The sequence below is a fragment of the Lethenteron reissneri genome, chromosome 38 (genome assembly GCF_015708825.2).
Source record: "Lethenteron reissneri isolate LAM-NWPU_2019-01 chromosome 38, ASM1570882v1, whole genome shotgun sequence".
NCBI lineage: Eukaryota > Metazoa > Chordata > Hyperoartia > Petromyzontiformes > Petromyzontidae > Lethenteron > Lethenteron reissneri.
In genome coordinates, this window is record NC_083816.1 from 1,582,122 (window position 1) to 1,597,144 (window position 15,023).

General features: G+C 50.1%; 1 protein-coding gene across 1 annotated transcript in view; it reads left to right on the top strand.

Annotated features, from left to right (window-relative positions):
* The window catches only part of LOC133351796 (protein phosphatase 1H-like), a 77,324-nt gene that overhangs the window by 41,341 nt on the left and 20,960 nt on the right, over nt 1-15,023 (top strand). The window contains exons 5-6 of the mRNA XM_061567330.1: nt 1,628-1,746; nt 4,017-4,080. Of these exons, the coding sequence (XP_061423314.1) occupies nt 1,628-1,746; nt 4,017-4,080 (183 nt within the window). The remainder of the gene's footprint in view (nt 1-1,627; nt 1,747-4,016; nt 4,081-15,023) is intronic.

Below are 15,023 nucleotides of genomic sequence, written 5' to 3' on the forward strand. Positions count from 1 at the left end.
GGAATCTCTTAATTTTTGCCAGCGGAGGGAAGCATCGCGATGGCCATCTGCATGACCGTGTGCGCGGTGGCGGTGGTGGTGGTTTCCTCGACTGCCATCAGGCTCTGTGCTCACGGAGCAGCGAGGCCGAGCACCGTGAATCCGGATTATAAACCGTAACACAGCAAGTTGGCGGCCTCGTGAACACACCAACAAAACCCCCGTCGTGTATAAGTTGTCCGCTTTACGTCATTGAAATTGTTTTTCTTTTCTTGTGGAAGGCAGTTTTGAAGGTTAAACCTCGCCTTGTGTGAGATGTGATCCTCTGGGGAAAGTGGATTTGCTGCTAACAATTAATGTTCATGAGCGTGGAATGAGTACACGGGGTCACAAACGTCGCATTTCGCACGCAAGTGGTATTGCTTTTTACTTCTACCGCTTGGGGGGGAGATTTCTCCTCCCCCCTCTCACCACAAAATCAAAGAATAAAACAATTCTCATGCTCTTGATCTTTATCGGCCACGAGCGAGCGACAGAAAATGGCGTGCCCTTGCCGCAGTTTCAATCTCTACGTAGATGGAAAAAAAGCCCAGCCGTGCCTGGGCATGCAAGTGGTGGTGTCACGTCGGCACGCTGCTACTCGCTTTAGCTCAAGTCGAGGATGGCTGAAGACGAGACAATGTGTTAAAGTTACCCAAGCAGAATCGGTGACGTCTTCCGAGAGTGTCGCTCTCACAGATGTCTCCCGAATGTTTTGGCGGGCTCGTTGTGTGTGACCGCTTGTCCTGCTCCTGTTCACATCTTCCGTCGCAAGGTTAAAGAATTCGGCACGTTTGGTTTTCCGCACCACTCTTTTCTAGCGGGAGGCTGTGACCGCGACGGAAGGCGCAGGCCTTCGACACGCACAGTAGGCCGTCGTTTTACAGTCGGGGGCGATGTCGCTGTGTGAAATCCCAATTGAGTCATTTGTGTGTACTTTTCTGAATTCCAACCATAACGCCGGCACACAATGACCTCATTGCACACACAAAGTGCTTGCCACAAACGAACCACAACACTTTGCTGATCTCGTGAAGGAGCATAAACCATCACGTGAACTCCGGTCATCCTCGCAGCGGCGGCTTTTGGCTAACCAACGAACCAAGGTGGTCACCGCATCGCTCGCTTTCAGATGTGCTTCTGCGGCCATCTGTGGAATGCTCTTCCTTCCGATCTTAGGAAGCCACTGGAGCTATACACTTTTAAATCATCTAGATTATAAACGAATTTCTTCAGAACCGCTTTTTTGTGTTTAGATTGTTTGTCATTCCCCGGCACCTCCGATGAGAAGGGTTGGCCAAGTACGGGTGCGAACGAAGGTCAACACACACACACACAGAGGTTAATTTCATCTTGCGTCGTGAAGTAGACGGTGCGTCATACTGTACGGTTCGTACACCCGCAGCGGTGAGCGCACCAACCGGGACGAGGCCGCAAGCTGCGAACCTCTGCAACGAGCGGCAAACACGGCCCCCCCCCCACCCCCCTTACGCCCCCCCCCCCCCCCCCCCCCCCCCACCCCCCTTACGCCCCCCCCCCCACCCCCCTTACGCCCCCCCACCCCTCATCTCCCCCCCCCCCCCCCCCCCCCCCCCCCCCCCCCCACTAGGCTCACCTGCAGCCGCATCTGCTCGGCGACGAGTTCACGGCGCTGGAGTTCTCGCGGCGCGTGCAGAAGAAGGACATGGGCAAGCGCATGCTGTACCGGGACCACAGCATGGCCGGCTGGTGGGAAGCACTGCCCCCCCCCCCACCTCGCCCCCCACCTCAACCCCCACCTCGACCCCCACCTCGCCCCCCACCTCAACCTCCACCACCACCTCGCCCCCCCCAACACCTCACCCCCCCCTCGCCCCCCACCTCGCCCCCCACCTCAACCCTCCACCACCACCTCACCCCCCACCTCAACCTTCCACCCCCACCTCGCCCCCCCCAACACTTCACCCCCCACCTCGCCCCCCCCTCGCCCCCCACCTCGCCCCCCACCTCGCCCCCCACCTCGCCCTTCACCTCACCCCCCACCTCGCCCCCCACCTCGCCCCCCACCTCGCCCCCCACCTCGCCCCCCACCTCGCCCCCCACCTCAACCCCCACCACCACCTCACCCCCCCCCCAACACCTCGCACCCCCTCGCCCCCACCTCGCCCCCCACCTCGCCCCCCACCTCGCCCCCTACCTCGCCCCCCACCTCGCCCCCCACCTCGCCCCCCACCTCGCCCCCCACCTCGACCTAGGGGAGGCCCAGGGCCGGTTCAGATAATCGTCACTGGTGTTGGCCATGAGCGGGAATCGAACTCGGGTCTCCAGGTTGGTGGCAAAGCGCGCTAACCGCTACACCACCGTTCACACGCACACACTCGCATTCATCGCCGTCGTGAGTGCCGAGTTGCTCGACGCACGGCGGCGTCAGGGTCGGCACGCTGCACCTGCAAACCCGAGGTCACCGGGTCGATCCGATCTCCCGGCACGGCCGTCGAATCAAATGGGCGAACGTCATCAACCCCCGCCCCCCACCTCCGCCCACTCTGTAGTGTCGATGGGTTCACCATGGATGATGCGTGGTGGGGTAAAGTGTGGGTACTACCACCAATTTTGAGATTCCTGGCCAGTGTGGAAGAGTAGGCCAAAATTCCCTCCTGCAGGGGATTTTTTCCTATCTGGTGGAGGCCCTTCTGTAAGCTGTTGCGTATTTGAAATCTTCCGCTTCGGTATCTTGATGTCATGAGCATGAGCCATCCACATATGCTGTTGCTGTGCACATGAAACGTCTAAGTAGAATGGTGGCTACTACAGTAAATACCACGCATGGACGTAGTGTGGTCAGTATTCTGAAAGGGCAAATCGGTTTCGTACAAATCGGTGTTTGCAGCAGAATTTTCATCAACACTCTCTGACCTTGTCTTTCATTTAACGCAGTATTGCAATGCTCTTTTTGGATGCCTGGGTACGGATAAAGAAAATAACATTCAAACATGAAAAAAACTGAATGTATGAAGTGTTCACTGGTGAAAGGAGTCATCAGTGTTTCAGCCAGCAGCTCCTCAACGTTGGTATTTCTCCAGTGGAAATTTGCACAAAAATCCCAGATCAGGACAGATGCTTGCTCTCGGCACTCGTGAGCAACGATGTGGACGTTGTCGAATTTCCCAACTCGACGTTCGAAAGTAAAGAAGAAGAAGTGACCTCGTCATGTCGACGCTACCGCTCGCCACCGCAGCGCGCCACCACTTTGGCAGCTCTGGGACCACGCTGGCTCTCGCCGCGGAGTGCCGGCAGCACGAGACGAGGCCGCATGCACACCATTTCTTACTTCTCTTACTCCTCTTCGCTCCCTGCGGAGAATAAGGCCGCAACGAGCCGGACGCTCGTCAGCAGCTGTCTCTGCTTTACCCCAAGATAGGCCCGTGGTCTTTAAACGCGCCATTTGCACGCGGGGAAATAAAAAGGGACGTGTTTTCTTTTCTGGAGAAGATACGTTTTTAAAAATCAATGTATCATTTGCCAAAGCTGCAGTTTTGTTCTTGTTTATACATATTTACATATATATAAATAATGCATGGGTTTGTTTTATCCTGAGGGTTTAATCTTATAGGGCTTATGTGGTCAGGTCCATACAGCGTACAGCCGTTTCAATACGGGCAAAACATTATTTTTGTCTATTTATTTGTGTTTCTCCCTTTTGATGGGACTTTGTAGGATGAACGTTGAGATGTATAAAGGCACGGGGTGACTAATAACGTCTGAATTGGTCTGTAATAAGGTAGGCACTGATAAGGGGTTGACAGGTGTTTCCGCTGTTTGTAATTCACCACTTTTACCTCTATGTTTCTATTTTTCTGAACTCTCTTCACGTTGTCTTGTTTGTATGTTTTCTATGTTTATAATCCACGTAAATAGACAGAAATAGGCATGACGGCGTCGTAGTAATCACGTCTACTTTAGGCAATTATACGTGGTGCGGTGAATGCATCGTTACACGAGCCCTTGTCTTTTCACAGGGCGTACAAAACCATAGACGAGGACGATCTGAAGTTCCCGCTGATCTACGGAGAAGGAAAGAAGGTACCCCGTGTGTGAGAGACGGTTTTAACGATTGGGGTCATGGCACGTCTACATGCTTTGAACACGCCAATATGCACAGGGCCCACGATCGTGGTGCTCGGCGTAGACTTGTTTTGTTGCGAGCACGGTGAGTCAAATTCACCTCGGCTGCCCCCTTTCCCGAGAGCGCGCGTTTTCAAACTTGACAATAAACAAGTCGGTGCTTCTTTTAAAATCTCGACGTCCAACCGAGACTGTGGTCATTAATTTCCTTGATTTTTTTGGATGAGGGTCATCTTTGCAACTGGGCTTTTGTCAGCAGATGCGGTTGCTTCATTGTGCTTAGCAGCAGCTCGACTGAAGCCTCTCACTGCTGATTGCCCTGCCCACCGATGGCCCTCATCGCGTACGCTCTCACCTCGCCACGCTCCTTCTTGAGCATCCCTTCGTTGCGCGCTCCCTCTCCGTTGCTGTCGTTCCGCAACCTTCGTGCGCCGGACACCGTTCCTGCAGGCGCCGTGACCTTCCCAAGCCCTTTTTACGTAGTCGCCACCGTAACGCATCCGAATAATGGTTGTTGTCTAAGCCGTGCCTTTCTCTCCTCCTGTCGGAATAAAAGCACGAGCGGCGTGACACTCAATGTGCCGCAGCGATGCAGTGATGGTCGTGTCCCCCGCAAATTACATGGTGCACACCTAATGGCGGTGGCCTTCGCTAAATTACAAAGCACCTCCTAATTGATGGCGCTGGTCCCTGTAAGAGATATCCACTCTCCAAGTGACGATACCACTCGTGGATCCACTTCCTCCAGAAATGAATGGCCCGTAAGTCCGCCGCCAAAGCCATCGTCAATCGTGAGAGCATCGACTTCCTTCGCCGTGTGGCGTTTTTCGGAATGTTCACGAATTAGAGTCCGGAATATTTGACTCGACTAATGAAAGTAACGCACTAAACATCATTTATAACATTTGTACATAGCGTGATAATTCAAATGAATAATTGGGTTACTGTAAGTGGTGGTGTACTTTTGATGACAGTAAAGCAAGAGGGATTGATGAGGTGGGTTTGGGATAGGCCTGGTCCTAGCTGGGGGGGAGGGGCGACAGAAAGCTGGGGGGGGCTGAAAAGTAATCGGGAAGACAAAGGGGGCGGGCGGGGGGCTGGAGCAAGGAGGGAGAAGGGGGCCCACCGTGATCGGAGTCCCCCGCTCCGCCGATGACAACGTCCGCATCGTCCGTGCAGTGCAGCAGCTCACCGCAAGTGTAAATCACGAGAATATGGTGCCTTCATCATCATTCGGCCTCCTTTGCCAGTACCAAAATATAATAATAGGGTTTTTCCCCTTTTTTCTGGCAACAAAACTGAAACCTTTTTACAAGGAATCATGTGTGGACCAATCAGTTTCAAGGACAATGCATATATTTTCAGAGTGTGTTTTTTGTTTGCATTTTGACCATAAGTTTTGTGGTTAATGCAGACATGATTCCTTGAAAAAAGGTTTCAGTTTTGTTTCCAGAAAAAGGGAGAAAACACCTATTATTATACGGTGCCTTCGTTTTAACGTCCTTCCAGATCCTGTGTTGCTCTACGTTGTGTTGTGCGAGTGCCTCGGTGTCCTTGGGTGGTGTCCATGCATAGATTATTCTTCATCATTAGCATGTGTGTCTTTTGAACTTATTTTGCACCATATGTAGCCAACCCTGCTTATCGGAGGTGCCAACCGAGCAAAAATATGCCTCCCTTGGTGAATATACTGCTTGATCAAAGCCTCCCCATTGATTGGTCACGAGGGCTGTTTGACCGTACTTCACCATACTGGTTGGCGTACTGGTCCAGGCTTAACCATGAACAGGGCTCCCCAACTCAGGGAGCCGGGCTCATCGCTCTTGGCCGTCGTACCTGAAAATATCGATGTCTTCACATTAACTGCAATCAGTCCACATTGCCAATAGCTTGGCAAGCTATTAGTAATGTAGACTAATCAATCTCGCACCTAAATTAGCAGCTCACGAAAAGCGTTCTGCTCCCTCACCTTGTTTCACTTGAACTCCTTTTTTTTGCTGCCTGACTTTTACCGATTTTGGCGGTGAATCTTTAGAATAGTGAAGCCCAGTAATGGTGCGTGCGTGAGGGCGACGTTTAGGGCTTTCGCAAGCGTGACGCGAGGTCGCACCTCGCCGCGTGTGCCAGTATTTGCGCTTGAACGCTTCACGATAATAAGCCCGGGCCATTGCAGGGCTGGACCGCATCAGTGTAACGAGTAAGTGCACGGGAGGACAAGGTCGTTTCTCAGCTGCTTCGTCTGTGCAGATCGGCAATCCTCACTCGAGGAGCGTGAGGTCCTCGCCCACCGTGACCGTGTCACTCCGTCAGCCACGCACGCTTTTGGCACACAACAGTTTTCGGTCCTCGGCCCACAGATTTGTGAGCGCTCTCTGCCTCAAGAGCTGCACCTGACCCTGGAGATTCTCCCATTTAGATAGAAACTAAAAGCCTCCGTATTTTTCTACAGGATAAGTTAGCTAAACCAGAGATTATTATTAATTTGTACGGTGCTGTGAAACCCTTTGTTGGGTCTGCTGCTCCCTCATAAAAAAAGTAAAATAAATAAATCTAAAAACTAAATATATTTCACTTCCCTTTGATCTCCTGAACACGCGTGTCAGCTCTTTGCCACATCAGGCGCAGAACAACGTTCCACCCATGAGGGGGCCACTGGTGTACCACTGTACCATAGTAGTACATATCGTATTGAATGTGTGTCGATGGGTCTGTGTCTGAGTCTATGGGTCTCTGTGTGGTGAGTGTTTGCATCTCTGTGATGAGTCTATGGGTCTGTGTGCGAATCTATGGGTCTGTGTGTGAATCTATGGGTCTGTGTGTGAATCTATGGGTCTCTGTGTGGTGAGTGTCTGCATCTCTGTGATGAGTCTATGGGTCTGTGTGTGAATCTATGGGTCTGTGTGTGAATCTATGGGTCTCTGTGTGGTGAGTGTTTGCGTCTCTGTGATGAGTCTATGGGTCTGTGTGTGAATCTATGGGTCTGTGTGTGAATCTATGGGTCTCTGTGTGGTGAGTGTTTGCATCTCTGTGATGAGTCTATGGGTCTGTGTGTGAATCTATGGGTCTGTGTGTGAATCTATGGGTCTCTGTGTGGTGAGTGTTTGCGTCTCTGTGATGAGTCTATGGGTCTGTGTGTGAATCTATGGGTCTGTGTGTGAATCTATGGGTCTCTGTGTGGTGAGTGTTTGCGTCTCTGTGATGAGTCTATGGGTCTGTGTGTGAATCTATGGGTCTGTGTGTGAATCTATGGGTCTCTGTGTGGTGAGTGTTTGCGTCTCTGTGTGGTGAGTCTTTGAATCTCTGTGATGAGTCTTTGTATCTCTGTGTGGTGAGTGTTTGCGTCTCTGTGATGAGTCTATGGGTCTGTGTGTGAATCTATGCGTCTCTGTGTGGTGAGTCTTTGCGTCTCTGTCATGAGTCTATGGGTCTGTGTGAGTATTTCGATCTCTTTGTGATAAGTCCAATATGGGTCTCTGTGATGAGTCTTTGTGTATCTATGTAGTGAGTCTATAGCTCTATGTGATGAGTCTATGTGTCTCTGTCTAATGATTCTATCGGTCTCTGTGATGAGTCTATGGGTCCATGAGTCTCTGCGTGATGAGTCTATAGCTCTATGTGATGAGTCTATGAGTCTATGTGTGTCTGTCTAATGAGTCGATGAGTCTCTGCGTGATGAGTCTATGGGTCTCTGTGATTAGTCTATGGGTCCATGAGTCTCTGCTTGATGAGTCTGTAGCTCTATGTGATGAGTCTATGAGTCTATGTGTGTCTGTCTAATGAGTTCATGAGTCTCTGCGTGATGAGTCTATAGCTCTATGTGATGAGGTATGAGTCTATGTGTGTCTGTCTAATGAGTCCATGAGTCTCTGCGTGATGAGTCTATGGGTCTCTGTGATTAGTCTATGGGTCCATGAGTCTCTGCGTGATGAGTCTGTAGCTCTATGTGATGAGTCTATGAGTCTCTGTCTAATGAGTTCATGAGTCTCTGCGTGATGAGTCTATAGCTCTATGTGATGAGTCTATGAGTCTATGTGTCTCTGTCTAATGAGTCCATGAGTCTCTGCGTGATGAGTCTATGGGTCTCTGATTCTGGATACCAGTCGCTGCGAGTGCAAAAGCAAAAACCCGTTTCGCGAAAACCCCTCTCGCTCACACGTGGACACTGCTAAACGGACGCAGTTCGACTGCATTAGTCCCCTCAAGTCCCGTCACAAACACGAGCATGGCTCCTGTTTAAACACCACCATTCTCTCCAACACACCGGTGGGCTGGAGTAGTAACTAATAGGCAAGTTTTGTTCACGTGACAAACCTTACTGGCTGCGTCGGGTGGTGGAGGGTTACGACGCATTTATACGTACGCGATCTAACCCAAAAAATTTTATTATGAAAAATATTGGTCGCGAAAGCCTCCGTGTGAAACCACAATAAACATTCATGCCGTTCGGCGCTTGGAAAAACGTAATGCGCGTGCCATATATAGCGGTAGTGTCGCGTTGAGGGCGCTGCGCTACGAACTCGGACAGGCCAGGTTCGATTCCTGCCTACGGCCAACAGAAGTGACGATTTTCAGAACCTGTCCTGGGCTCCTCCCCTAGGTCAACTCGGCCTCAAATGAGTACCTGGTGCGGTGCGTAAACATCGCCACTGGGGAGACAAAGGCGGCCGGGCGTGGTGTTGGCCACCCACCTCCTCGTGCTGGCCTTCATAGGTGCTATTCGCTAACAGCTATTTATCTTTTTGTCTTGCACACATAGATTTTATTTGCATAACCGAATGAGCCGATAGTGGCAGGGTGTTTTACAAAGTGCTCTCATCATATTGATGTGTACAGTGCCTTATACATTGACCTGCAGGGCCTGGTTGTCATAGAAACAAGCAAGCACTATTGACGCGCACGGTGCGTCATGTAATTCACGTGCCGAGCATGTATTATGTACGGCACATGTGTTCACCCTTATCGCACAGTACGGGTGCTAGCATACATGACTGTACCGTGTAGTGTGTGTGTGTGTTATTTTATTACGCGTAGTCATCTAAGGGTTGCACGGTGGCATCCTCTGTGGTTATCTGGACATTCTACTCAACCTGGTCCCCCAGGACAAGCACACAAACTTGACCGCATTGAATGTCCTAACGTGACGTAATAATCTTTAACAACAACAATCTTTGCATTTTATATGCGGCGGCGCTTGCTTCAATGCCTCGGCACGACTCGGAGCGCCCTGCGTCATCTCGGTCTCAAACGGTTTGAAGGGCACCCCAAGCGGCAGCTGTCCCCACGTGGCGCAAGGTGACTCAGTCTGCCAGTCTTCTTCTTGTTTCGTATGGATTAATGACAGTCGGATTAAAAAATTTAATTTTAGATTTGCTATCCACTCAATTGTCTGTTCAGAAGCCGAGGGGATCCCATCCATTCCTCCGTTAAATGGAGCGAAGGCAGCAGCAGCAGGCGGAGTGTTTCCGATGTGGGTCGATGGTTTGGGATTTGTGGCCGCACTGCTCGCAGGCTGCCAAATCTTTGATGCGCCGTTCGCGCAACGGGTGGCTGCATCTGCCAATCGGGGGGCAACGATCGCCGACGTGTGATCCCAATTGAGTCATTTTCCGGGGGTCATTGTCCGAATTTGGCAAATGTTGACACCGGCACACAATGACCTTACCGCTCATCATTTCGAATGATGTCAGGGGGATCTCTGATCTTCTTTTTCTACGTCAATGTTTTTATTGAGGCGAGCGCGCAAGCCCCATGCGACGCGGCGTCGATGGTTTCTAGGGAGGGGGACAGAAAGACCGTGGGGGGGACGGGGGGGGTTACGAACCCGGCAGAGACCCGAGTTCGATTCCCGCTCACGGCCACCAACACCGGTGACGATTACCCGAACCGGTCCTAGGCCTCCTCCCCTAGGTCGACTCGGCCTCAAATGAGTACCTGGTGCGGCGTGTAAACATCGCCACTGGGGAGACAAAGGTGGTCGGGCATGGTGCGGGTCACCCCTCCCCCCTCGTGCGCCGTGCCGGCCTTTATAGATGCTGCTACTCGCTAACAGCACTTACCCCAATGGTCTGTTAAGGCTACATGGGGGATCTTTGTCTTGGGGGTTTGGGGTCAGGAAAGGGGAGCAGGGAGGTAGTACCCAGCATTCTAGGGGGATACCGGGTGTAGGAGTTCGGGGGGGGGAGGTGGAAAAGGGACACGCTATGAATCAAATCACATACATGATGCGGCTTCATGTGCTGTGGTGGCAACCTCTCCGCTATTCTGGGTTCATCTTATCGCAACCGACGAAAGTAAAAACGTGGATGGGGGATGGGTGAGGGGCGTGGGGGTGTGGGGGGGTCTCTCCCCCCCGACGTCAGGGGATTCTTTAACGTCCACTGTAAAGGAAGCGGAGGGCGAGTTTTCCCGTTAACACACATCAAGCAGTATTAACCAGGACGGCCTTCCGGATCAGAGCCGCGACCCACTGCAACGTGCGGCCACTGCGCTACGGGCGAGCCGTGTCACCAACATGGTGGACTTTAACGGACGACCGAGCGACATTCGCTCATTCGCTTCATAGGCCTGACTCCTGCTGACGGGAGCCAGCATGTTCAAACCGGTCCAGAGTTTGCTCGCTTCAACAAATTCTGCTCGAAGTTGGTGTCCAACAGTTGGCCGCTGGTGCTTTGAAGCTTCCTCAGGAATGAATTCAGCACTTGGAGTGAAACATTGAACGCCGTACCAAAGAGCACAAGGTCTTTCCTACGTATGGCGTTTGAAAGCCAACCGATAGAACGTTATAAATCAGACTCAGAAGCGTTATTCATCCTGGAATAATCCGATGAGCTATGAAGCTCTTTTTCACAGATGTCCAGTCGGGGCAGCTCAGGAAGTTACTACAACAAACAACACAAAAAAACGATAGGCGTGCAAAGTATATGATGGGTAAGAAAATCACTAAAAATAAATATGTTAAATAGATAAAATATACAAGTTCAAATTGCATAAGTAGGCAAATTCCCATGCTGGGGCAAGGCAGCAAAATAACAGCAAGACCAGTCCCAGACCACAGCAAGACAACACATTGCACATTCAAATGTAACTATAGATACATGGGTAAAGATGAACGTTACAAATCTGTTGGGTTTGGTAATCCATGCGCTGGCATCAGGAGCTGTCTGATGTGTCGCTGTGTGCCTCCCGTGTAAGTGCCCATTCGCAGCCGGGCGATTCTTTAATTTCCCATTTGCGAAGGACTGTTGGCTGCACCTGCTGTGCGTTGTTGGAACACAATGAAGTGCCTCCCATTGCCTTCTACGTCGGCTGAGGCCAGCTCATGCATGCTTCTGGAATCTTCAATTACCCCCCCCCCCCCCCCCCCAATTTAGCGACATAAGCGGCCACCCAGAGCGCGTGGCACAACGCAAAGAGACATTGGACGGCTGTACAATACAAGCACGAAAACATGCGGGGTAGCATTGAAGAACGTTACCCCTCAAGGTCACTGATCGTTGCAATTCTGAACACCCTGTCATGTGATCGTCATGTGATCGTCATGTGATCGTCATGTTCTTCGCATAGTAATGCCATAGAGAGGTCGTTTGTCTATAACTCTCCAGTATCTTTCCATGAGTTCCACATTTCTGTGTTATTTTCCAAAGGTAAACAAAAATATTGTGTTTTTATTATTTGGCTGTGTAGGGTCTCCCGTGGTGTCATTTGGTCCAACATGAAAGAAACCGGAATATTGGAGCTTCGTGCAACACCAACAGAAACATTAACAACAATAACCGATGATAATGAATTTACCTCTGCGCTACGCACATCAAATGCTCCAGGGACAATGCCTTTAAAAAGTGTCAATTCCACATCCACCGCGCAAGCAGGCTGGCTGGCTATAGTAGCGCTCTGCTATTGAATGCGCAGTCTGTTTACAAGGAGAAGCCTCCGCTGCGTTTCCCCGGGAACATTGCTCATCGACTGCAGGTGGTTAATTTGGCCCTGACTCTCACGCGCCAGCACAAAGGGCAGCCGCGGCGAAGAGTGTTCGTAGCGAGTGGGTGGGACGTAGCGGCCCAACGTTCCCCGTGACGCAGCAGTAACAGCAGCAGCAGTAGCAGCAGCAGCAGCCGCGCTTCTGAGGCTTGCAGCCGGCGTGGGGCCTGGCTGAAGGTGGGGACCCTCGGGGGTTGGAGCTGACAGCCCTAGGAAAGAATCGCCTGTACGGTGTGGCACACACGTAGGCAGGCACCGCACCAGCGCGGGGTGGGTATTAACGTAAAGGCGCAGCCCTGCAATGTCGCGCTAGGGCCCTCCCCGAGAGGGTTCTCTAAGAGAGCGCCTCTGGAGAAGTTTGGCCTGCTCTTCCACGCTGGCTGAGACATCGTAGAAGAAACTCAAACCAAACAATGTTTTAGTTTTAACTAGGCAAGGCCCACTGATCGATACAGCTGTTTTGCAGAAGTGACTTGGCCACAAATGATAGCTCAACGAAGTGGCTTATCACGTGGAAATTTACATGAGCCAAATACTCGACACGGGTGTTTATAAATGTGGAGGGAAATACGTTAATTATTGTCACATTGGTGCAGGGTTTGTTTTCTTAGTGGAGGATTGTAAATGTTTACCTGGAGAAAGAAATGACAGCCCGAGATGAGACCATGCCAAGGCAGAATGTTAGATTGGATAGATATGCGACAAAAATGCTCTACACATTATAAAACGTCAGAAGTATGTGTTAGAAGCAGTCATTAATTGTTAAACTGTTATAAATAACTGTTGACAATTTTCACAAAATGGAAGATGAAAACGCGTATTGTTGAAACTTCCCAAACCTGGCAAGATTAAAGAGATTTATTTTTTTCTCATCGAACTTTTGTTGCCCGTATAATGTTTGAAACTATTCCAAAAATGTCTCCTCGACTCAGTGGGTGAGTTGAAGCCCTGTCTCCTGACCCAATTCTGCCCACGACTCAGCAGTTTGCACATGCACGGTGCAGGATATCGAGTATCCGTGCAGTCACCCTTCAGCGTTGAAAAGACAAAGAGGGCCTTCAGCAAAGAAACACGGCCCGATAACTCACCCCCCCCCCCCCCCGACTCACACAGCATGCACATACCACTGTGAACGCCACCTACCGCTGTTCCTTATGCAAACACGCTCATCATCATCAATGCCTCGTGTGCCTAATGGCCTCGCTGCATTGCTGCTGTCCGCAATTTGTTGAGCAGCATCAGTTAACGGCTTTGCAGGCAAGGGAACATTTCCTAATTTAAACGAAGCAGCAGCTCCTTGCAAGGCTGTACACCGTTATTGGGATTCACATGGGCTGCCAGCGTGTGTGTGTGTAGGGAGCAGTCATGCAACGGTTAGCACGCTGCGCTACGAACCCGGCGACGATTATCTGAATTGGTTCTGGGCCTCTCCTAGATCGACTCAGCCTCATGAGTACCTGATACGATGTGTGAACATCGCCACTGGGAAGACAAAGACGGCCGGGCGTGATGCTGGCCACCCATCCCCTTGTGGTGCAACTCCCTAACAGCACTTGCCCCAACAGTCTGTTAAGGCTATACAGGGGAATCGTTGTCTTTGTCAATCCCTCCAAAGTTACTATTTCCAAAAAGCTATTTGCTAACACTCGGTGTGCCACCATAGTCGGATTAACGTCACACAGCGTTCAACTCCATTGACCCCGCGGTGAAACTCCCTCTGATTTGAAGATTTCGTGACTGCAAGGATTCATATTCTTAGGTTTTTTCGGTAAAGTCACATAAGTAAAACATTAAAATTAATAAAAGTAAAATAAAAGAATAACATTAATGTTTTACCTACGTGACTTTACCGAAAAAACCTAAGAATATAAACTCCCTCTTCCCATGACAGGGGCCAGTATGTCCTCAACAGGACAACTAGCTGTTGACTTCTCACAGAGTGGTTCTCGTTTTATCATCCTAGGAGGGAGAATGGACTAATTCTATACCTGGTTGGTATTTGCGTCATTTCAAAGTTTGAGTGGGGCACTGCTCCAGTGCTACAGAGCCAGGTTATAACAATGTGTTTACAGTATAAATCAAACTGCAGATGTGGCCAGGTAGATGAGTGCGCTCGTGCTCGTGCTAGGGCACGGATTTGGCGCCACTGAGATGATATGCTTGAATTTAACTTGATGGCCTTAGCCTAGTTGCTAATAGTTGAAAAAACCCATAATATCAATTTCGGTTTTTTCCCCACTTAATTTGACACATTCCACAATTGAAAGATTATTCATGTTTGCGGTTTAATTCCCGTCTTATGAATACGACGAATGCTGTTTGCTGGAAATATGGAAATGTGTTCTACCTCCTGTGGACGAGAAGCCGATTGAAGTGACTTCAGAAGTCATTTCCGTGATGTCATTTTACCGAGAGGTCATTCTCGTGACACAAGGTGATGCGCAGCTCGCTGGGAGAGCCCTGGATGGGAATATATATTCTTCTGATGACTTGACACTGCTGGCACGGTTGTAACCACCGTGTTCCCCTGTTATTTGCGAGGGATACGTTGCGGAGATGCTCGTGAATTGCAAGTTTTGTGGAGAATGATGCGTTGGCCTTTTTAATTAATTACCCTAAATAAATACATAAATAGTATATTAAATACATGGGCATTATCAGCACACAACATAACACTTGTTATAATCAACAGAATAAATAGAAATAAATATTAAAGTATAAAATCACATTTCGATTTAAAGCTTTCGTGACTGCAGGAATTCATCTTCTTGGTTCTTTCGGTAAAGTCACGTAGAAGGGAAGTAATAAAATAATAAAAATAAAACATAATAAAACAATTCTCACGACGTTTCGGACGGCTGCTTGCGTTGTGGCCGAAACGTCGTGAGAATTGTTTTATTATAAAATCACAGTTTCTAAATTAA